The sequence below is a fragment of the Podarcis erhardii genome (genome assembly GCF_964252035.2).
Source record: "Podarcis erhardii genome assembly, chromosome: 17".
Classification (NCBI taxonomy): domain Eukaryota; kingdom Metazoa; phylum Chordata; class Lepidosauria; order Squamata; family Lacertidae; genus Podarcis; species Podarcis erhardii.
Genome location: NC_138515.1, coordinates 12,539,807 through 12,564,397, shown reverse-complemented (window position 1 = coordinate 12,564,397; position 24,591 = coordinate 12,539,807). Strand labels below are relative to the sequence as shown.

Below are 24,591 nucleotides of genomic sequence, written 5' to 3'. Positions count from 1 at the left end.
GCAAACATAATAGCAGCCACATCTGGTGTAATTCTGGAATGATGGGTTGCGGAGGGCAGCAGCAGATTCCCCTGCTTTGCTGTTTTTCCTCACTCTTGATGATCATATAGGTACTTAGTATACCATTTTCCATCTTGAAAAAAACTTATGTTGCTCTTTGAATAGCTTGATAGAATGAAACCATTACCATGAATTCACCATCATTGTTGTCTTACTGCATTCCAACCTCCATATCTTTGGAAGGGGTGCATTTGTTCTTCAAAGCAAGAGTCAAAATTCAGGAAAGGAGTCTGAAGAAGAGAGGCAAATGGTGCTGACAAGAGAATGAAGTTCTGGGCTTCATCAGAAGATTTTTAAAAACTCAGCAGATAATATTGTATCCACCCAAGAGTTCTTAAAGAACTCGAATGTGAAATTAACGATCTCGTAACAAAAATATGTAACTTGTCCCCTAGATCAGCCTTTGTGGTTGAGCAATGTAACAGCTGTTTTTAAAAAGGAATCCAGGGGTTTGGAATCCAGGAAATTATAGGCTAGTTAGTTTAGATAAACTCAAGGTAAATTTGTGGAAAGAATTGTTAAAGATAAAATTATCAAGTTTATAGAAAGAACAAGTCTTTTTGGAGTTATGTGAACATGATTTTACAAAAGTAACCCTTGTTCCACTAACTTTTTGGAGTTTTTTCAGAGTGTTAATAAGCAGGTGGATATTGGTAATCCAGTAGCCATTGTGTACGTGGATTTTCCAAGAGCTTGGAATAAACTTGATCACCGAAGATTCCAGAGCAAATTTAGCAGTCATAGGATAAAGCAGCACATCTTGTTATGCGTCATAAACCATCTAAGGAACAGGAAGCATAGAGTAGGAGCAAATAGACCGTTCTTACTGTGGCTGAATATAAGGAGCTGTGTCCCACAAGAATCTGTGCTGAGAATGGTGCTTTAAATTTGTTCCTAAGTGATATGCAGTTGGTGTGAACAATGAAATGGCCAGGTTTACAGCACCAAATTATCCAGGTTTTTCATACCAAAAAAGATTACAAAGGATCTCTCCAAACTGGATGATGGGGACATTAAAATACTAAATGTGGTTCATTGTAATTAAATGTAGAGTGATGCCCATTGCGCAAAAAAGAAAGAAAGCATAACTTCAAATCTACACTAATGGGGTATGAATGAATTGCTGATGTTTGACCATGGATCTTGGGCTCATAGTGAATGCAGTCATACCTCAGTTCCCAAACGCTTTGGGAGTTGAACGTTTTGGCTCCCAAACGATCAAAAACCAGAAGTGATTGATTGTTCTGGTTTTCAAACGTTCTTTTGGAATCTGAACGTCCGGTGGGGCTTCTGAGGCTTCCGATTGGCTGCAGGAGCTTTCTGCAGCCAATCAGAAGCCATGCTTTGGAAGTCAAACGTTTCGGAAGTTGAACGGACTTCCGGAACGGATCCTGTTCGACTTCCGAGGTACGACTATATCTTAATGAAAGCATCCACTTAGTGTGTGGCAGCTGCAAAAAAGGAAAGTTATGTGTCATTAGGAAAGGGGTCAAAAATGAACCCCAATCATTGGAGAAGCCATTTCCAAACTGGTGCAAATGTAACCAGAACAATATGCAAATATTGGCAGGCATCAGGTATAACAAGTACGCTTTAAGTACAACACATATACTCCTATTAAAATACTTGCCAACAACTTTTCCAATGGCTTTGTACTTTATTTTTCAGATGTCTTTCTTTGTCACCCATTCTGCTGTGGTTTCAATTTATATCCTACTTTTCACTCACAACACAGTTCACAGTATATCCTACTTTTCACTCACAACACAGTTCACAGTAAAAAGACTGAATAATAAGCTACTTTGTTATTAAATCACATAAACGCCCCAAAATATAAATACAATCTTTTAAAAAGGAGAAAATTGTTGTTGCAGAAATAGAGGAAAGTCATAGCTTTAGTGGTCTTTGGGGACAAAGGACACAGGGTGCTGCCTTGGGCTGAAGTTAGACCATTGTGGTCCATCTAGGTCAATACTGCCAACACTGACTGCCAGCAGACTATCAGGATTCCTGCTAGGGATTGAGCCTCAGATCTTTTACATGCAAAGCATATGCCTCTCACTGAGCCTATGGCTTTTCCTGACTATCGTGGAACTCCCAGAACTTTGGCATCCAGGTTCTATTGAAATACAGTGGATAGAATGTTGGGCTTTTGCCTGGATTCATATTTGTGCACATCGGTATCCAACTGTAAGCAAGTCATCATCTGACATGCAGTATTTCCCATCTGTAAAACTGACCTGCTGACCTACCTTCACAGTAGTTTCGCGAGGCAGAAACGCAAGCCAAATATATACGATGCTGATGACATCAGCAAACCCAGAGAGAATTTGTTACTTATTTGTGGATGATAAGCTTGTTGAACCATCAAGTTCCAATACTTGTTTTGAATCCAAACCGCACAAAGTCACAAACTTCAGACAATTTACAGAGACAGTTTAGTCTGTAGGTTTCGCTAATTGTTCCTTCAGAGATGGCTGGTAACTTGGTTGTGGTTTTCCTAATTTCCGACCGCTACACCATGTTAATTATGAATAATGCATTAAATACATTCCAAATGGTTTCCCCCGTATAAACAGCTACCGTTGCCTCCAGGATATTATGGGATAGGGGAGGTTAGCATGGTAAAGACTGGGTGGAATGTCTCTGTGTTTTCAAATTGCAGGGTTGACTTTTAACAGATATACTGTACATTGTAAGCTCATTTATGTGGCCGCCTGCAAAATGCATCCAGCTATGCTTGGGATATAAGGAGCTGATTTATGGGAAGTCAGATAATTTGTCCTTCCTGTGAAATACTATCTGCTCTGATTGGTAGCAGCTTCAAGGGTCTGCAGCAGAACCAATGCATGCACACATCTCACTCTAGAAAGAGAATGTTGCTCCCTGTAGAAAAATCCCTACCCTGTTTCAAAATTATGCTCCAGTCCTAAAACCAAACTAGCGGTTTGGCAAACAATCCAGGGCAGCTTGTAAAAAACAAGGGTCACTGTTAGTAAAGGTAAAGGGACCCCTGACCATTAGGTCCAGTCGTGACCGACTCTGGGGTTGCGGCACTCATCTCACTTTACTGGCCGAGGGAGCCAGCGTACAGCTTCCGGGTCATGTGGCCAGCATGACTAAGCCGCTTCTGGCGAACCAGAGCAGTGCACAGAAACGCCATTTACCTTCCCGTCAGAGCGGTACCTATTTATCTACTTTCACTTTGACGTGCTTTCAAACTGCTAGTTTGGCAGGAGCAGGGACAGAGCAACGGGAGCTCACCCCGTTGCGGGGATTCGAACCGCCAACCTTCTGATCAGCAAGTCCTAGGCTCTGTGGTTTAACCCACAGCGCCACCCGCGTCCCAGGGTCACTGTTACACACCTCTTATTTCCTGTACTGCTGCACCCTATAGCTCTGTATAAGTAACTGAAATAATTGCACACTCTGCCAGTGTTTGTCCCCATCTCCTCTTCAGATGTTGAGATGGCAAGCTCCTTGTTTACTCTGTGAAGTTCCATACACATAGATGGTTTAATATGCAGCCTGTGAATGTTGTGTATATTATAGGAGAGTTTATGGGTCCCAATATCCACTCATTTATTATGGGGAATGGAGACATGGTCACAGCCAGATTTCTGGAGACTTTCTCTGCTGTCCTCCACCTTCATAAAAACTAGGACTTGGCTTGTGGTCATTTTTCTGACTTGCAATGAACTTGCAGCACCAGCCTGGTTAGCATAGACTGTGAGAGTTCTGCTGGTTCTCCTGGCTTGGGCTTCTACTCTTAATCACCCTCTGCTGTTGCAGGTCTCTTTTCCATTACACTTGCATCCTGTGTTACTTCTGGTTATTAAATTTTTGCCGTTTTCATTGTTGCATGGAAGTGCAAGCACAGTAGTAATTTTATGACATCTTGTTGATGAATTTGTCTGGGGTCCAAAGCTCATATCAGGAAGAACAAAGACCCAAAGGGGTTGGAGAACCTCTGGTGGCGCAGCACTGCATGTTAAGGTCTGGTTTTTCATCTTGGTTCGAACCATCCAACTAAATCTTGGGCTGCAGGTCTTTACTGCTTAACTCTATGAAATGACAGACATTAAGCGGGCAGGGAGACATTCTCAGTAACATTGGGAGTAAATTCAGTGCAGCTTTATTGACTTTTATGAGTGCTCTAGAATTACATTGATGTAATTTGGAGTGTGTTTCATCCCAGGGACATTTATTTGAAGCTCAAATCTACCTCTCCTCCCACACAAAGGCTAGCATTTAGTTCATTTCAGCTATGATAAATTATTTGCATCAGAAACGCTGACTCTCTAAAACCTGAGATTTTGGGAAATGTTATTTATGCTAAAAGTATTAATTCCTAATAGTTTTTGGTCTCCTGCTTTACTACTTCTCGTCTTGCTCTCATTTCGAGTCATTACCCCATATACTGCATCCCATATGTGTGCCTTTGGCAGTCCAAAAGGTATGATTTGTGTTTTGATTTTCCTGGCCAGTTTGCTGACTGCAGTGACTGCTGCTGGCATTTTGCCAGCTGGTTGTTTATTTTGTTACCGCTACAGAAAAAAATATTCCTCAGATATGTTTCGGCGTGTGTGTTTTTTAGGTTGCCAGGGGAAGAAGAAGGCCTATACTATCTACTCCTTGCCTGCTTTTCTGATCTTAAAGGATGAAGCGTGGAGCTGAGCTGAAACAACCTCTTTAGTTTCATTTTCACTATGGCTGATAAAACACTTCAATTTTCCCATGTGATTTCAAACTGTCCACCATATCCCGCCTCCTTTTTCACCCAAGTCCTGACCACTAGAAGGAAAGATGGGAAAAGTCCCCAAAGGCCCATTTCCTAAGCCTCCCTTAGGGCACAGGCTTAATAGCAAGGGTCAGGGAGGAGTCCCATGTTGAGACAAAGTTTCAAGAGAATCTGTGTCATGGGCAAGGAACCATTTTAGCCAGAAGACCACATTTCCTTTTAGCTATCCTCCAATGACTACATGCCAGTGGCATAGCATGGGTTGCCTGCACCCGGGGCAGACAAGCCGCTGATGCTGCCAGAACGACCCCTCACCGGAACAAACCTCTACAGGGAAAAAGAAAAGATTCCCATTCCCTGGTCTAGAATCTATAGGGTATTCTGCCAATTGAAGTTTCTACTCTCATTGCAGTATTATAACTCAACGACCCTATGTGGGCAGCAACAAAAACCTAAAAGCAATGCTGGGGGCACTGAATGTCACAGTTTAAACTAACCAGCCTGTTATTTGGCTGCAGGCTTCTAGCATATTACTGATAGTATAGGGTGTTAATAAACTTTGTACAGAACCCTTGCTTCTGTTTGACAAATGAATGGAAAACCCTAACCCAGGCATTTCACTCCAAACCTATTTGCAAGAAATGGGGCCCATGAGGACCTAACTTTGAAAGCAAAGGTTGCTCTGTGCCAAGCTGATCTGTGCCCAAGTTGAACTGTGTGAAAATGCCTGAAGAACTGTATTAGCTCAAGAGAAGCAAAGTCATTTGGACACGATGTTGGCGGGGTTTTTGTTCAGTTTGCTCTTTCGCTTCAACCACGCTTTGGGGGAGGATCATCACCAAGCTACTGCAACTCCCAATTAAAGCAACAACATGGATTAAAATAGTATCCTAGAATTCAGATACTATGACACTTCGAATATTGGGCTTCTTATTTTCAAATTTTCTAAAAGAAAGCATAATTTTTATCTAACTTTGTTATACTCCATTCTTACCTTTTGTTCATTTAAATTACAAGCGCTATGTATTCCTGCTAATGTTTTTAAACTCTTACAGTGTTCTTTAATGTTTGTGAAATATGGACCACTTATAAACACCATCTCCAACTCCTTGAAAGATTCCATCAATGGTGTCTCTAAAAATTTTTACACATCACTTGGGAAGACAGGTGAACTAATACCATTGTACTGGGAGAAGCAAAGATCACCAGTGTCAAAGCAATGGTTCTTCAACATCAACTTTGTTGGACTGGTCATGTTGTGCGGATGCCTGATTATCATCTTCCAAAGCAACTACTCTATTCCAAACTTAAAAATGGAAAGTGTAATGCTAGTGGTCAACAAAAGAGGTTAAAGACTCTCTCAAGGCAAAAAATGTAGTATAAACATCAACAATTGGGAAACACTTGCCTGCAAGCGCTCCAGTTGGAGAACAGCCTTTACCAAAGGTGTCATGGGCTTTGAAGACACTCGAATTCAGGATGCAAGGGAGAAACATGCTAAGAGGAAGACACTCTTGGCAAATCCACACAGTGATCAACTCCCGCCCACAAACCTATGTAGAAGGAGGTGTGGATTCTGAATTGGCCTCCACAGTCATTTTCAGACTCATTGTTAAAACCATGTTTATGGAAGACAATCTTACTCGGCAATGAGGGATCACCGAAGAAGAAGAAGAAGAAGAAGAAGAAGAAGAAGAAGAAGAAGACCATTCTCTACTAAACTTATTGTCCTCTTGGTGCCTGATCTTCCCGGTTAACCATTCCATCATCTTCAATATCCATTCTTCTTTCGATCGAATAATGGGCTTCTTAAGAGAAGTTGCAATAATTGCAGGCAATCCCCCATTTTGAGGGGGGTTGTTTACGTTCTGAGGCACTGCATGCATCAGTGAAATCACATATATTTGAAACACCATTGACAAAGCCTGCAAACACCCCGTTCCTCCCCGTTCCTCCCCATCCTGCCTCTTTTTGTGATGTTTTTAGGTCACTTCTGGGTTCAGTGCGATGCACAGATGCACGCATATTGAACGGGCACACATGGAGGGTTGCCAATATACTGTTCAGATTGTTAGTATGTATGGCTCTCTTTCCTTTTCCTATGTATTATAAAATATATTTTTTATGGGGGTTAAGAATACCGATAGTTCTAGTATTGTGCTGCATCAGAACCTATTGCAATACTTCTAAGCGGGATGGACTTGCTCAGGGTGTTCCGTCGTGGCGTGGAACTGAAATACATTTTTAATTTCAAAGGTTTGGATTTATTGAACTATGTTAGTTTAATGCTCAACTTCTTAAATTAAGAAAAGTCAGCTTTCCCATGCATGCAACAGCTTAGAAAAGAAACAGATCTTCCGTTAACTCAAGCATTATGGTGGCCGTGCTATAGTTCAGAATGAGAGAAAAAAAGAAAAGCGCTTGGACTTTGTCAGAAACTGGAATGTTTAGGTTGAAATTTTCTTTCTGTTTCTGATCTCCAGATGGCCATCAGTCTTCATCTTGTTCTGTCTTTTATTCCAGTCAGCCTACAGCATTTACAAAATTCTCATCCTGATCTGGTAACATTTTGCAGTCTCTTTGCACTTATTAAGGTGCCAGGTGGCACAGTCCTATAAATAAGGTGTTGTTGTTGCTTTAAAAAAAAATTAAAATCTTTTCAGCCTCCCTCCCATAATCTGGAGAAACCCAATTCAGGAACTTCTGTTATTGAGTTGGTGTTTTTCCATTAATGCTATTACATATCCTTCAAACTGACTTAATTGTTTTAAGAGTCATATATGAGTTTTCATATATTTTAATCCTAATATTGTCCAACCACCCAAAGTTGCTATAGATGTATATTCTAAAGTTCCCCAGTTCAGAAAGTTGAAACCGAAGAAAGATTTCCAGTATTTGATATTAGACAGTAAGTAGGGGCATGATGGTGGGACGCGGGTGGCACTGTGGGTTAAACCACAGAGCCTAGGACTTGCCGATCAGAAGGTCAGTGGTTTGAATCCCCACGACTGGGTGAGCTCCCGTTGCTCGGTCCCTGCTCCTGCCAACCTAGCATTTCGAAAACACGTCAAAGTGCAAGTAGATAAATAGGTACTGTTCCAGCGGGAAGGTAAACGGCGTTTCCATGCGCTGCTCTGGTTTGCCAGAAGTGGCTTAGTCAAGCTGGCCACATGTACGCCGGCTCCCTCAGCCAATAAAGCGAGATGAGCGCCGCAACCCCAGAGTCGGTCACGACTGGACCTAATGGTCAGGGGTCCCTTTACCTTTACTAGGCATGATGGTGTAGTTCCAATTTCGAAATTCCAAATCCACCTTCATTAATTTGTGATTGTTTTTTTCTGCAAAGATAATCTTGGTGTTGTTGAACCCCAAATACCTTTCCTAGCAATATTCCAATCCTGGCTTTGGTCCCCAGAGTGCAAACCTGTTGATCACTTGGACTGAATGTATAAAGTCAGGGAAATTATATGAGAAGGCAAAACCTGTAGCCTATGAAAGGAAAAAGGATCTACAGGAGACAGGAACTGGAGTACACAGACAAAGTTACTGAAGGCTACAATGATAGGTCATAAATATCTCTGTTTGAGCCTTTCTTTTGGGGATCCAGCAGAGCTATGAATTTTAACTAACATGCTCATCTTTCAAAAGTGTTAATTTGATTCTCTTTCATGCTGGGAATCTAAGGCAACAAATTCATTTCAGTTTTCTTGCAACATACTTATAGCTTTGACTTTCTCTCCCCCCCCCCACACACACAAACACACATGAGGAACAGATTGACCATATGTCAAAATTTACTGAGTTAATTCATCATGCCTTTTTTTTAATAGTATTGCCTAATGAATGTTTGTCAGTAACCCTTATGTTAAGTTGCTGCACAATATTCTGAGGTTCTGTATTGGAAAATAGTTTGTTGCAGTCATGCACGGATGTCACTGTAATTTGACATGTTGCATGCTGCCTTGTTGTATTTTAATGAAAAGCGTGCTCTGCAAATATTTTACATAAATAAATTGACTATCTTTGAGCAAAGGCGTTTAACCTTCTGAAGACTACCGTCCCTTTTGAGTTCCCAGTTCACTCAGCTTCAGAGAGCTCCATGTTATGGAATGTATTTCTTCACATTGCTCCTTTTAGGAGCATGAAATATATCATGGTGAACGCACATCTTGACAACATTCAGTGGTCGGAATTGTGCATTGTGTCTGATTTATATGACTGGCAAAATACAGGTGGAAATGAGTGACTTGTGGATTAGGGTATTGACATGCAGTAATGTGGCTTTTGTTTTTGTTTGGCTACAGGAGCTGTGAGGGTCGAAATATCAGATACCGAACATGCAGCAATGTGGTAAGTAATTATGTGCCGGGGCTACTGCAATCCACGTATCTGGAAAGATTTTGGGTTTGTGACAAATGGGTGCTCTGGAAACTATCCCCCCAAAGGATAGGTCTCTGGTAGTGGCATATGACATTCAAGTAAATGAGGTTTATACACAAATATTTACAGTTGAAGTGTTGTTGGTATGAAGAGAGGCACATTTTCCCCATAGAGGCGCAATACTCAGGCCTCCTTGCAGATGTCTTTCCCCTCAATGCAGAAGGAGGGGGAGAATGAAGGGCACCTTTTTCATGCTTGCCCTCTTGTAGACCCTCCAAATGCCCCTGTTTTCCAGATTTAAAGAAGCCATCCTGGTTTCTGTTTTGATCCCAGAATGTCCAGCTTTCCCTTATGTCATCCCTGTATCCATCAGGGAAATGTATGAAGTTTTGTGACCCTCCCGCCAAGCCAAGGAAACAAATAACTGTACAACCTTTAGAACAGGGGTCAACAACCTTTTTTAGCTGTGGGCCGGTCCACCCCACCGTCCCTCAGACCATATGGTGGGATGGACTATATTTTGGGGGTGGGGGGAATGAACGAATTCCTATGCCCCACAAATAACCCAGAGATGCATTTTAAATAAAAGCACACATTCTACTCATGTCAAAACACCAGGCAGGCCCCACAAATAACCCAGAGATGCATTTTAAATAAAAGGACACATCCTACTCATGTAAAAACACGCTGATTCCCGGACCATCTGTGGGCCGGATTGAGAAGGCGATTGGCCCACAAGGCTTAGTTTGCCTACCCCTGCTTTAGAAGACACCTGAAAGCAGCCCTGTATAGGGAAGTTTTTTAATGTTTAATGTTTTATTTTGTTTTTATATATGTTGGAAGCTGCCCAGAGTAGCTGGGACAACCCAGTCAGATGGGTAGAATATAAATAATAAAATGATGATGATGAGTGGTGTCCAAACTTTTTTCAAAGAGGGCCAGATTTGATGAAGTGAAGGGCCGTGAGGGCCGACCAAAGGGCCAACCGAAGTTGTTATCCTTTTTTTTGGATTTAAGTTGTTGAGGGGTTTTTTAGGATTTTACCCCAGGAAATAAACTGCCACAGGGGCTGAATTAAAATGACCAGTGGGCTGGATTAGACTCACGGAACAGCCTTTGGACATGTCCCTGTTTTCATCAGAGAAAACCTGAGGGTATGCTCTTGCTGAAGGAATGGGGAACCTGTAGTACTCTGGATATTGTTGGTCTCTAAATCTCATCTACCCCAGTCATCAAGACCAGATGTGGTCAAACAACATCTGCAGGGCCGCAAGTGTTAAACCCCTGTGTTAAATAGTCAGAAAACCTTTTAACTGTATCTCTTTCCTTCACTAGAACAACCACTCCCCATACACTCATGTTTATTCAGTCAGTCATTGAACATGATGGCTAATGGCTCCAATGTTGTGCGTGGTTTGGCTGCATAAATCTCATTGATTTCATGGGCGTTTAAACCACCTTACTGTTCACAGGATTACACTGGGATCCTCTCCGGGACGTTGCAATCTCCCTTTAGTCTAGACAGGAGCTGTCCTCATTGACAACAACTGGAGGTAATAGCCAGTCAGTAAAGCTGCCCTCTGCTTTGTGGGTTGTCTTCTAGCTGTGAGGCACTTTGGGTACACCAGGAGACTGAAGAGAGCAACAGGCTTAATAATTTGTGTCAAATCGGGAGACATAATGGTGGCTCCACTGAATATAGCATGGGAGAAATGAAAGAGACACTGTCCAAGCTGATGGGATTCAAAAGACTCTCGCGGGTTTTGTTTTGTTTTGCACAATACTGGCCAGCTTGCTCCTTGCCTTGTTCTGCTGCTGCCAGCCCCAAACGAAGCAGAATGTAACGAGATGCTGCTCTGCATTAGTTTGTTGTTGCTGGATCACCCTGCTGGGAAGCTGGGATTACACCTAAGTTTGGAGCCCTTGTTTATAGGAACAGCTGAACTTTTCCAACACAAAGAATAATCTTTCCTTAATAAAATAAAAATAAAAATGTTGTTCTTAGGATAGGTTCGATCTTCTGGCTAATACACTTGAAATGTGTCTCTTCAAAATAAAAGTTCACATAGCTCTGTCCAAAAGCAAGAGTAGAGAATTGAGTGTGTAGAATCAGAGTTATAGAGCAGCCGCTCTCTACTTCATGGCAAGAAGGTTGGTGTTTCTTGCTGTTCCTTTGCTCAGAAATCCAAGGAAACAGGGGGACTGTAATGTAATATTGGGCACAACTGTGTGGCCTGAGGCTCCAGTGGGCACCTCTACACATGAACAATGTTTTAAAAGGCTGCTAGTAGTACGTTTCCGAGCACAATTCAAAGTGTTGGTGCTGACCTAAACAGCCTCGGTTCAGTATATCTGAAGAAGCATCTCCACCCCCATTGTTCAGCTCGGACACTGAGGTCCAGCTCCAAGGGCCTTCTGGCGGTTCCCTCACTGTGAGAAGTGAGGTTACAGGGAACCAGGTAGAAGGCTTTCTCGGTAGTGGCACCCGCCCTGTGGAACACCCTCCCACCAGATGTCAAAGAGAAAAACAACTACCAGACTTTTAGAAGACATCTGAAGGCAACCCTGTTTAGGGAAGCTTTTAATGTTTAATAGGTTATTGTATTTTAATATTCTGTTGGAAGCCACCCAGAGTGGCTGGGGAAAGCCAGCCTGATGGGCGGGGTATAAATAATAAATTATTATTATTATATTATATAATGTCATTGGAACTAGCAATTGCCTGGTTCAGAATCCAAATAAGTATTTGAGGAGAGTCTTGTTTTAAGTCTTTTTTTTTTCTTTTAGGGAAACCATTGGTGCTAGTGGTGGTTAGGAGTAGGGGTTTCATGCGGTGGAGCTGAAAATGTGGCGTGCCCTCACTACAAAAGCCCACTTTCTAACATCTTTGTCCAGGAAACTTGGGAGAGCTTTTATAATCCAATTTACCATTGAGTCGTTTTAATGAACGGTGTGGGTTCATTATTGGTTAGCCTGTCTTCCAATTTTTATTTAATCTGTGTTTCAAGGGGGAGGGATGTATGGTTTTATTTAATTTTTTTATCGCCCACTTCCTCGGCTGCTTTTATGTGGGAAAGTGATTTATAGATATGCATCTACATGAAATTCAACACGAGCTCACTCATTGCACAAATGCAAACAGCAAAACAATTTACAAAGAGTAGGAAAGATTTGTTTAAAAAACAAAACCAGAACCTCTTTCCAGAAGTTGCCTTCTCAGAATGCATGCTGCAGAGATAGCCTAGCAACTCCTCATTCAGTGTCCAAGGGAGAGATAAATCACCTGTAGGGAAATCTTTGTGTCTTCATGATGAAAGGGATGCCTGCTCCTGGTAAAATATACCTGCATATACATTGCATATATCAAATCAGCAGGAGGGGGAACTGACAAATTAACAGTGAAAATGGGGAGAACTAAGGAAAGATATCCAGGTCTAGTATGCACTGAGGGAATTTCCAAACAATCATATTTTTGGTGTGATAAGTACACATTTGTTTCTCATTTACTGCATATGGCACACGTATTTTTCTCTCAAGATTCATCTTATTGCCCCGGCAATCCTATTTTGTGTATCTGGGGAGATGCAACCCTTTCTCTCATAGGGAACATTCAGTGCAGTTACAGTTGCAGAACCATAATAATAACCAAGAAAGCAATCTGAAGAAGTCCAGATAAATCTGACAAGAAACTTTCCCCAGATGTCTCTTGCATTAACTCCACCTCTATTTTCCCATTATGGTTGGCTTAATCCGGTATCCTTGCTTCCCAGAGTTTTTGATCCTTTCATTGTTCTGGAGTACACACTGAATTAGTTTGTTCTAAAGGTGTGTGAGAGAATAGCAGTAACTGCAGCAAGTCTTGTTTCCTCCTTTATCTGTTGTGGGGATGAACATGGATAAATTCATGTGGTGACTACAAGCGTGGAGTAAGGGTTCTTTTTCTGGCTGTCCTCCTATCACAGCAATTTTATTTTTAGGTGAAGAAAAGCTCCAGCTGCTAAATTCATGTGTGCCAGGCTGCTCTTAGAGGCATGTGAGCAAAGGCCAGTGAAAAAGTTGGCATCCTTCTGGAACTTTTATCTGGACTAGATGGTTGTTTGGTATGATTCTGCCAGCCCAATTCTTATTCTTTAAATGGCTTTAGGGTCCAGCCAGGAAATTTTTATTTTGGAGGCAAGAAAGATCTATTTGTGTTCTGAACTGCGGTAGAAACTTGAGGGGGAGAAAAACCCAACTAAACATGTCTGAAACCATTCTGGAACTTTGAAGGAAAAATACCCTTTGTTGTTTCTTGGGAAAACGACCCTGAACGCAGTAAAAGAAAAAGACACATTTTTATAACTTGCTATGTTATTATATACCCTTTGGTATGAAAAGTAAACAAAATCTTAAAAAGTGACTCACACATTTCTTGGCTGCATGGAACTTCTAAAGCTGATTTCTCTGCCATATTGTAAACCTATAAAAGATGGATTTTTAAAGCTGTTCTTTCAGCCCTTTTCTTTCCTGGAGATTCACCTTCAGCTGCCAAAGGTTTTTCTATTTTTAGTGACAAGATGTCACTAATTCTCTCCTCCTGAAAATAACCTTTTATTATTTCTTCATCTACAAACAGAACCGCTCAACCATCACATGACCTGAATTTCCATGCTTCTAAATACTCAGCTTATACCTTTTTCTAAGTTCATAGAGTCAGAAGCCATCTGGTACAACTCCCTTCTCAGGCGCTGAATCTTCCATGCTGCAGACTTAATTTTGTAAGACAAACCAGATGGCCTAAGCGAGGGAACCATATTATGTCTTAGACCAAAAGTCACCTTTACTTTCCACCTGCCCCCACATTACGGATCCTTCTCAAAATGGATAGCCCAATGCTGTAATGACTAGGAACCGCCACTCTGCTTTATGAAGCACCACACTCCTCCTGCCCCTTCCCACATTCCATGGCAGTTAAACAAATCGTGAAAGAATGATTTAATGTATGACAGAAGCTGAAGGTGGATCAGAAATATGTCCTCCTCTGCAAATTAGCGAGTATATTGCCACTCTACAGAATCTTTTGTTTGGAAGGAGCTCATGGGAGAAGAGCACTGGAAATCCTTGGCTTAGAGTTCCTTTGATCACCTTGAAAGGAGCGGTTGCCCCCTCAAATATCTTTGCTCGCCTCCTAGCGGTGCAGCAACTGCTAGCACAGTTGCAAAGCTAAGCAGGGTCCAGTATGGTTTCAAATTGGATGGGAGGCCCCATGTGTTGAGATTCCTGCATTGCAGGGGGTTGGACAACCCTCACTTCTGTGATTTTGTGAGACGGTTTGCAAGAGATTGGGGAGAAAAACAGAACAGATAATTCTCACAATATTGTTGCCACCACAAATCTCAATACTTGCAGGTAAGTATTTGCTGTTCATTAAGCTTATAGGACTAACAGTAAAAATTGGTGGGAATTAATAAGACAATATATCAATCCCCGATATATTTAATCCCCTACGAGTAGCTTAGGGCCCTCGTATTTACGGGACCGCCTCTCCTGGTAAGCCCCGCAGAGGACCTTAAGGTCCATGAATAATCATAGTTTAGAGGTCCTGGGCCCTAAGGAAGTTAGATTATCCTCCACCAGGGCCAGGGCCTTCTCAGTGATGGCTCCGACCTGTTGGAATGCTCTGTCCCATGAGACCAGGGCCCTGCAGGAGTTAACTTCCTTCCACAGGATCTGTAAGACAGAGCTATTCCACCTGGCTTTCAATTTGAACTTAGCCTGATCTTTTATTCCCCTTCCTTCCCTCCCTCTCCCCTTTTTATGAAGATTACCCACTCTGGGATCCCACAGCTAATTCTCCCCTGGTCTCCTCACTGACCCAAATAGGACTAATTTAGCCAGCTAGGCCTGGTGATCATCTAATGTTTATTGGATAGATTTCTCCCTATATTGGTTTTTGAATTCTGAATTTATTGTTATTCACGTTTTATACTGTATTTTATGCTGTTTTTTGTTGCATCAATTAAGTGTTTTAAATTTGTTGTTAGCTGCCCTGAGCCCGGTTTTCCTAACCTGGGAAGGGCGGGGTATAAATTATTATTATTATTATTATTATTATTATTATTATTACAGACCCACATGTGTGGGTCAGTTAGCAAACTGCCAGCGCCTGTTTTCAAAACAGTGGGGCTAGCACGCAGAGAGCCCAAGGAGCAGAGCATTCAACCCCATTAGGCACATGAATGAAGCATAAGAATAGGCTATTAAACCTTTTATTAATTTTGTTCAGCTGCAAGAAGCAACTGACACCCCCTTCTATCCTCGTGCAATCAAACGGACCACACTCTGAAGTGAGTTTAAAAATGATTTAGTTACTTAATTGAGGTCACAGCTTAAAGATAATGCAGGTAAAATACTTGGTTGAAATACAACAGAGCAGCCTCAGACACATGTCTGAGACAGGGAGCCCAGTTGAGGACCTCCTTGCTTACAGTGTGTACTTCCCTACTGTCAGGAGAAGATGGGACATGATCTCACTGAGCCAACTCTAGCAGTTAGAACTCTGTGGTCTTTAACTCCTTCATATACTAACTAACATTGTTAGGTTTGACTGCAAATCTCCCACCAAAGTACCCTAGACTTCACTCAGAAATCTGCTTTCCTAATCCTATTGGGGATAGTATATAGTTAATCTCTCTTGGAACCTGAAATATACCAATATGTATATTTTATAAATTGTTTTACAGGCTTCTCAACTGCTTCTCTATTATAAAAACCTTGATAAGATCTTTGTGTCTAACCTACTAAGTAAACTTTTAATAGCTCGATCCTTTCATGTAATCTGATCTACTTCCATCAAGCACATCTGGGATTCATCTTATCTTTTTCCTCTAGCTCATTGATTAATAGAAATTGTTTGAAATGGGATTTAAATATGACAGACCTGTGTTGCCGTTATGAAGCACAGTGAGGGCAAATAAAAGGTCATGGCAAAAATGGTTGTTGTGTATGTGTGGACAAGAGACATTTAGGCAATCTGGGTTTTATGTTCCAAATACGAAGACTTGACATTTTGTGTTTGCATTCAAAGGAAAGGGGTTTGTTCACCTAGGGAACGGTTGGCCACCTTTAAAGTACAAATTGTTTTTGTAGGAAATATATGCCCAAGAGGATGAGTAATAGTTGATAGTTATTGACATAAAACAAACGCTCAAGAGAAAGAAAAGACCTGTAGGTTACGAATTCCTCAAATGCACTCAAAAAAATTAATGTTGTAAAAGATATTTCAGTGCTGAGCCAGAGGGTCTCTCATCAAAGAATCAGAAAGACAATGCCCACATCCACGCTGTGTATTTAAAGTACTTTCCCACCACTTTAACAGTCATGGCTTCCCCACAAAATCCTGGCAGGTGTGGTCTGTGAAGGGTGCTGAGAGTTGCTGAGATCCCTCACAGAGCAATAATTGCCATCACCCTTAACAAACTAGAGTTCCTGAGATGTCAGGTGGGCTCAGGTGCAGCGGTTTGGATGCCTTTGCTCTTTACTGAGGATGCAACACCTGTGAGTGGCTCCGGCTGCATGTTTCCCACCTCTCTCAAGTACAGAAAGTAGGTCCTCTGTTGTGTCTGTACAGGACAGGTAAGGAGGCCCTGGCCATTGGAGCTGGGATAAACTCTGGTTCTAAACCCTGCAGCTTCTGTATCATTTATCTGTGCGTATCGAGCCATTTATTTAAGAAAAGAAGAAAAGGGGGGAAACTAAAAGAAACCAGAGCCTATGATTGTGGTTGAGAGAAAAATTGCCCACTGGAAACTAAAATTACAAGAGTGAGGCACTGAGACTTTGGGCCCCAAACCCACAAGCTATCCACTTACATGAAAGTGTAATAATTTATGTAGAATGAAATCACTTTTTTTCAGCTCCTTGGAATGAATGTGCAACAGAATCCTGCAGGAGTAATTACAATTGGTAATGTGCATTTTAGTAATGTTTTATGTGCGCTCAACAATTTTATAATTATCTTGTCATTTCCGACAATAAGGTTTGAGAGGCTGTGATTGCAATTCCGGGAAGGGTGTGTGTGCATTTTTTATTATTATTTAAAAACAAAACAAAACCAAGAGGCTAACACTGAAAGGTGTTTAGTTGCCCAAATACCCCCCTGAGTCCACAAGGCCGATAATATTTGAATCCTGGTACTCCAGCTTTAGCTTCAATACTTTGTCTACAATTCAAGCCTCCACTTCTCTTTTGATGACAGTAAAAGGCATATTGCCTCCTGCAGAGCCATATCTGAATGAAAGCTACCTAAGGCCAATAAGTCAAACTTCTGTATTAAGATATTTTCGGTTTCAGCCACTTTTTTTTGGTCACCTATTAATTTACTCCCCTTTGAAACTCTTCCTCTCCAAGCAAACCATTTCAGAGGTTTGCTTGTTTTGGTAATTAGAATTCCAGTGCCTTTGAAGTATGAGACTCTTTACAGGAACAACCTTTGTACAATAAAATAAAAATCCCAAACTCTTACTTTCTGGTCATGGATATTCTGTTGAATTCTGCAGAATCACCTGAATCCATAGGTGCTTCTGCATGGGTGCTTATTGTGCTCCTTATGCATATGTAAAGGTAAAGGGACCCCTGACCATTACCGGTAGGTCCAGTCGCGGACGACTCTGGGGTTGCGGCGCTCATCTCGCTTTATTGACTGAGGGAGCAGGCATACAGCTTCCGGGTCATGTGGCCAGCATGACTAAGCCGCTTCTGGCGAACCAGAGCAGCGCATGGAAATGCCGTTTAACTTCCCGCTGGAGCGGTACCTATTTATCTACTTGCACTTTGACGTGCTTTCGAACTACTAGATTGGCAGGAGCAGGGAATGAGCAACGGGAGCTCACCCTGTTGTGGGAATTCGAACTGCCGACCTTCTGATCGGCAAGTCCTAGGCTCTGTGGTTTAACCCACAGCGCCACCTTCGTCCCTATGCATACATACAGTACACTTGTTTTTGCAATATTTGTATGACATTGTTGGCATAAGAATGCCAGCCCATATGCCACACCATCCCTCTAATCCAGATCTACCTTTTCTGGGGAAGGCCCCAAAGATCCACATTTGTGATTTCTCAATGGCCTTTTGCAGATGGGGAAGCCACTCTTTCAAACGCATTTTGCCTGTAGAGCTTCTAAATAATCTGAGTGTCTCTCAAAAGTGCTGCATGCCTCATAAAGTAGGGAAGTCACAGAAGGTATTTTGCTGGGCTTGAGGATTTTGACTCTAGCTGGGGTTTAGCATTGTATGTTTGTGCTGGCCCTTCACCCTAGAGGTTGAAATCCACTCATTCCTGCCTTAGAGCCCGTGGCATAAGTATGCATGTAGGCTTTTTTGAGTGCTCATATTTATTCTCCAAAGAGCTTCAAGTTTCACAGGAAACTTCTTTAAACACATACTTGGCTATTTAAATCCGTGTTATTATTTTAATCATGGAAATCAAAGGCAACATAGCATTTAACTTTTGGTCCTGATCACCTGCAGTGTCCGAGGAACGTGCTAGGTTAACCGTTCGTTTTTTATTCCTTTGGTTTGAGAAAACAAACGGCTCAAACAATCCTATTGGCTTGTGGGTGAACCAAGATTGAGAACTCTGTGTATATATATATCTGTAGGGTTTATTGGACCTTTTATCTCTGTAAAAATAAATCGGCCCAAGCCGGAACATTATGTAGGATGAGCCAAGACAGAACCAAACAAGAGATCTAGCTTGGCTCTGTGAATGCTGGAATAAGCCAAGCTTATTAAACCAGGCTACATGCCCTTGTGGAACAAAGGAGTGCAAAGGGAACTAGGAGGGAGGTACACTTGTTTTAATAGTTTCTCAGGCTGTTTACATGGAGCGCCCTTTCGGACCAGACCCAGCTGATCTGGGCCAAAGCTCACTGAATGCTCACACAGGGCTTTCACAGAGTGTTGACTGCTTGTTTCTAAGGGTCAGGGGCTGAACCAGGTTCATTCTAGTTCAGCCAAGAAGAAACAGAATCACCTCCGAGACGAGCTGTTTAGGACACTATGGAAGGACACAATATATAGAACAGCCTCCCTGCACTGCTGTTCATAGTCCAAAAATGGAGGTTTTGTATTTGTATTTTGCCACAACTTTCCCCCCTTGTTATATGCAGAAGTTCTGCTTTCAGTGGTAAAGGAAAGAGACAGAGGACAGGAAGCACAAGAACCTTGCTTTTTCTTTCTGGTGTGGTAGTGACTGCAGGAGGACAGCTTCTTCCCGTGCAGCCTGGGTGACCTCAGAAGCCCTGGACCATGTGGGAGACATCTACACTGTGGTTTGTTCCCATGTCAGCATAATAATAATAATAATAATAATAATAATAATAATAATAATATAATTTATTTTTATTTTTTTATACTCCGCCCATCTGGATGGGTTTCCCCAGCCACTCTGGATGGCTTCCAACAGAATATTAAAATACAATAGTCCACCAAACATTAAAAGCTTCCCTAAACAGGGCTGCCTTCAGATGTCTTCTAAAAGTCTGGTAGTTGTTTTTCTCTTTGACATCTGGTGGGAGGGCATTCCACAAGGCTGGTGGCGCTACTGATAAGGCCGTCTGCCTGGTTCCCTGTAACCTCACTTCTCGCTATGAGGGAACCGCCAGAAGGCCCTCTGCGCTGGACCTCCGTGTCCGTGCAGAACGATGGGGGTGGAGACGCTCCTTCAGGTATACTGGACTGAGGCCGTTTAGGGCTTTAAAAGTCAGCACCAACACTTTGAATTGTGCTCAGAAACGTACTGGGAGCTAGTGTAGGTCTTCCCAGTTGCCAGTCTAGCTGCCGCATTCTGGATTAGTTGTAGTTTCTGGGTCACCTTCAAAGGTAGCCCCACGTAGAACGCATTGCAGTAGTCCAAGCGAGAGATAACTAGAGCATGCACCACTCTGGCAAGACAGTCTGCGGGCAGGGAGGGTCTCATCCTGTATACCAGATGGAGCTAGTAGACAGCTGCCCTGGACACAAAATTGACCTGCTCCTCCATGGACAGCTGTGAGTCCAGAATGACTCCCAGGCTGTTCATCTGGTCCTTCAGGGGCACAGTTACCCCATTCAGGACCAGGGAGTCCTCCACACCAACCCGCCCCCTGTCCCCCAAGAACAGTACTTGTGTCTTGTCAGGATTCAACCTCAATCTGTTAGCTGCCATCCATCCTTTTCCTTCAGAAGCAGTGGAGTCTTCCCACATGGTGCCCCACATGCTATAGTGACTCTTGAACTGAATCAGACCCCCGTGACAAAAACAAGATAAAGGAATTGGAGGAAGCAATGTTTGGGGTCAGGCAAGCTGCTAATACTGGAAGAAACTGTTACTTGCTAGTAGATAACTGAAGAGTGGTTTTAATATAACCCATAAGGAAATAGTGAGTTTTATTCTTTAAAAAATGTGGCTATTCTGTTAGGGAATGGATACACAAGGATATTATTTACAATTGCAAGTGAAGAAGAAAAGAGTAAGTGGTTTGAACTGATTTATGGCTAAACTGCCAAGAGCAATTTTAAACTATGGAAAATGTGAAAGATTGAATTAATCACCAAAGGAGTGAGTAGCTCTTCTTAAGCTGCCTTCTTAAATTTTCTTACTTTACAGGAAGTCTTAAATATTCTTACTTTACAAAATAAAAAAAATTCCTTCCAGTAGCACCTTAGAGACCAACTAAGTTTGTTATTGGTATGAGCTTTTGTGTGCCTGCACACTTCTTCAGATACACTGAAACAGAAGTCACCAGAATTTTTTTAAAAAAATTATTTTGTTTCGACTACGGCAGACCAACACGGCTACCTACCTATATCTTACTTTACAGTAAGTCTCATTGGACCCAGTGTGACTTCCTTCTTAGCAGATATGCATAGGGTCAGGCTTTAAGAGTTCTTTTGAAGGTTTTGAGAGTGTTTGCCATCAAATTTTGTGTTGGGTGACCAAATTGGATATGTCCACAGTCTCTCTAGAAACAGCCACTACGATAATGGGTGTGTTTAACTAAATGAAATGGTCATTGAAGTAGCTCTGGGAGAGGGGGGGGGGATTCAAAGCTACTGAAAGTTGGATAAACCTTTTATCTTGAATACTACAGAAAATGATTGCCTCTGCTAAGATATCTAGCCAAATATATGATTAGTCTTTAGTAACGTTAACAGCTAAACTGGGGTTTTTTTTAATTGCTTAGCACAAATTAGAGATGCTATGCTTGCACCCAAAACTTGTCTGAAACCTCCCCTGAGAGGTCAACAAGGGGTATTTAATAAATAAATAAATAACTCGTGATAAGCAGGAAAAAAAATTCTGAAGAGTTGCTGATTCTGTGGATTGTAAAATCTCTGCTTGCATTAGCCAGGTTGAAGTAATACAAATATACAGAGCATTTTTCTGGCTCACGTTGCTTCACTGACTGATTTAGGTCGTTTTGGAAAGAAACGCTAGCAAAGAATGCTTAAATAAACAAACACTTGAATCAAGCAATTTTCTTGATTCCTCCCTCCCCCCCCCTTCTCCCTTTTCAAAGGAGAAAGAACAGTTGGCTAGGTCTGTATATGTGCATAAAGTCAGAAGAAATGTTGAACAACAGGCAGTTTTTTGTGAGAGGAGAAAATATATTTCATACACTAAAACACATGGCGCTTTGTCCTCTTCAACTTGTCCCTCAATAACACATAGTTGAAGAATCTCTAGTAATAATGTCATGAGCTACTTCAATTGATGTGTTTGCTTCTGGATGGAGAGAGACAATCTTTTCTACTTCTTCAGGACAGTCCCAAAGAGGGATTCATATGCGATGCCTGCCTCTGCAAAACAGATTTTGCAAATTTTCGCATTGAACCAAGAAAACTTGTCTCACCAATGTCACTAGTGCAGTGAAAGGAGTGTGTGTGTCTTTGTGCAATGCCCACTTTCGACTCCCTTAAAACTGCTGTCTGATTTCTGCCTATGACCACATTATATATAGACTTGGTTGAGTTCCCCGTGTTGAGAATACAAAACCACTTCCGAACTTGAGAGGAGGTGGAGTTGTGGGCTTCACGCCCTCTCTATGTGTGCAGGGGCTGGCTCTCAGCCTCCGCGCGATTGAGGGGATCCCTGGCTGGGCTAGGGGGGGCGTGGCTTGCGCAATATCACACTGGCGCGGCCAGGGATCTCCCTCTTTTCCCACCTCAGCTCATCGGGTTTCCCACCCTCCCGTTTTCCTTTTGACCTTGCTATGGACCTCGGTTGGTTGCCGTTAAGGGGCCTGGTAGGAATTTTTTCCACTTGGCAAATTGGCACCAGCCACTTGGTTTTTGACCTACCTCATAGCAAATCATCACAACTTCCTCGGCATTGGCGGTTAGGCACTGGTAGGGGTATTGTCATGTAGATGAAGAGGGGGAGGAAGTGCCATCACCTCCCCCCGAATATCGAAGGGTAGTCGGGTAAAGGGTTCCAGGGGGCGTGGCCCTGTCCGAAGCCTATGGAGGTGAGGGCCTAAGGCACGCCCCCGAGCGGTGACCCTGGGGGAGTTCCTAGTTGATGTGCATCAGCAGGACTCCCCCTACTGGTGGTTAACCCTTCCCAGTCTTCAAGCAATTGGGCTGAAGCCGGATAGTCGGTTAGGACCAATGCCTAAGCCAATACCGCTCATTCCTGTAACCAATAAAGTTGTGGCCATTTTTTGCTCATTAACCTAAATATTTCTGTCATGTGTCTATTTCCACCGGGGGGAGGCGGGAACTCGCCACGCAATTATTAGCCCATTTACAAGTGACCACCTGACCTTCTTCTCTTTCTCCTTAGGACTGCCCTCCAGAAGCAGGTGATTTTCGTACCCAGCAATGTTCGGCGCACAACGATGTCAAGTACCAGGGGCAGTTTTACGAATGGCTCCCTGTATCGAATGATCCTGACAACCCATGCTCCTTAAAGTGCCAGGCCAAAGGGACAAGCTTTGTTGTGGAATTGGCTCCTAAAGTGCTGGATGGGACCCGGTGCTACACTGAATCGCTAGATATGTGCATTAGCGGCTTGTGCCAAGTAAGGACCATACTTTTTTTTTTTTTTGCTGATTTTCACACACCCCACACATCCTTTTTCTGTGTCTTTTGTCTTTTTGTATGTCTCGTGTTTTAATCTCTCCCCTCCCCACTCTCCTCCATGGTGCTTGCTCCTACAGTCTTCTTTAAAGTGTGCGTTCATTTTCAGAGTCACTTACATATTTGCTTCTGAAATGCATTTTATCAACAGTGGGGTTCCTCCCCCCCCCCCAGTTTCTTTTAAGTTTGTGCCAGCTCTTCCTGTTAAAACAGCCTGAAAAGGTAACCCTTTCAAGTCAGTTCTTTCAGGTTTTTCATTCCCATTCCCTTTTAATTTTCAATTCCTTTTTATTAGAGATTTTATTGTGTTACAAAACAAACAAGCGGTGGAAAGCTCATATAGCATCTCCATTTTTTGATTAGAGTCTTTTTCACAATTCGTTTATGTTTTGTATGAGACACTATCAATCTAGATATCATGCCGTTATGGGGGAAGATAGGAAAAAGATGGGAATGTGATGTTCTTTCGTTCTGTTGCATAGCATTTGTGTAAAATATTGGGTCAGCATTATGTGAGTAGGCCTTTTATTTGTACCTTAATTAAATGTTTATTGGCATTGCGAGAGATTAGTGGGTCCAGTGCCTGGTTGGTTGAGTTCAGTTGGTTGCATTGTGGTTCCTTGTTTGTTCGTGTGAGAAAGTGGGGGGGGGGGGCTGTTGAATTCCCATTTCCCAACATGTAGGTAATTTATCAATTTAGAGATACTGCTATTCAAAATACTTAATTGTGTACCCAACTACAGTTGTACCTTGGTTTTCAAACAGCTTAGTTCTTAAATGTTTTGGCTCCTGAAAGCCGCAAACCCAGAAGTGACTGTTCCGGTTTGCGAACTATTTCTGAAAGCCGAAATCTGATGGGGCTTCCGTGGCTTCTGATTGGCTGCAGGAGCTTCCTGCAGCAATTGGAAGCCACACTTTGGTATCCAAATGTTTTGGAAATCGAAAGGACTTCTGGAATGGATTCCATTCAACTTCCAAGGTACGACTGTACAGTCTACTGAGAATAGACCAATTGAAAGGAATGCACCTAAGTTAGCCATGTCTATGTCCTACATTCGAGTAGGACCCTGGTAGAGACACATGCCTGACTGGCATGTTCTCTCCCTCCTGGCCATTCATTTGGGAGATTCAAAAGCTTTCTTCAGCCCAAACATCACAGCGACTGATGCCAACAGACATCGGCACACTTAGGGATCCGCAGAGTCTTCGCAGCTTGCTAAACAGACCTCAGCAACTCAGCATTTTGGCTAATCTACTTTATTTACATATAAACACACACGGAGCACTGCAACATGGCTCCCTCTCTCTCT

The 24,591-nt window shown here is 42.3% G+C and overlaps 1 protein-coding gene across 1 annotated transcript in view; it reads left to right on the top strand.

The window, feature by feature from the left end:
• The window catches only part of ADAMTSL1 (ADAMTS like 1), a 256,986-nt gene that overhangs the window by 38,526 nt on the left and 193,869 nt on the right, over positions 1 to 24,591 (top strand). Inside the window, exons 3-4 of the mRNA XM_081844758.1 lie at positions 9,106 to 9,151; positions 22,986 to 23,222. Of these exons, the coding sequence (XP_081700884.1) occupies positions 9,106 to 9,151; positions 22,986 to 23,222 (283 nt within the window). The remainder of the gene's footprint in view (positions 1 to 9,105; positions 9,152 to 22,985; positions 23,223 to 24,591) is intronic.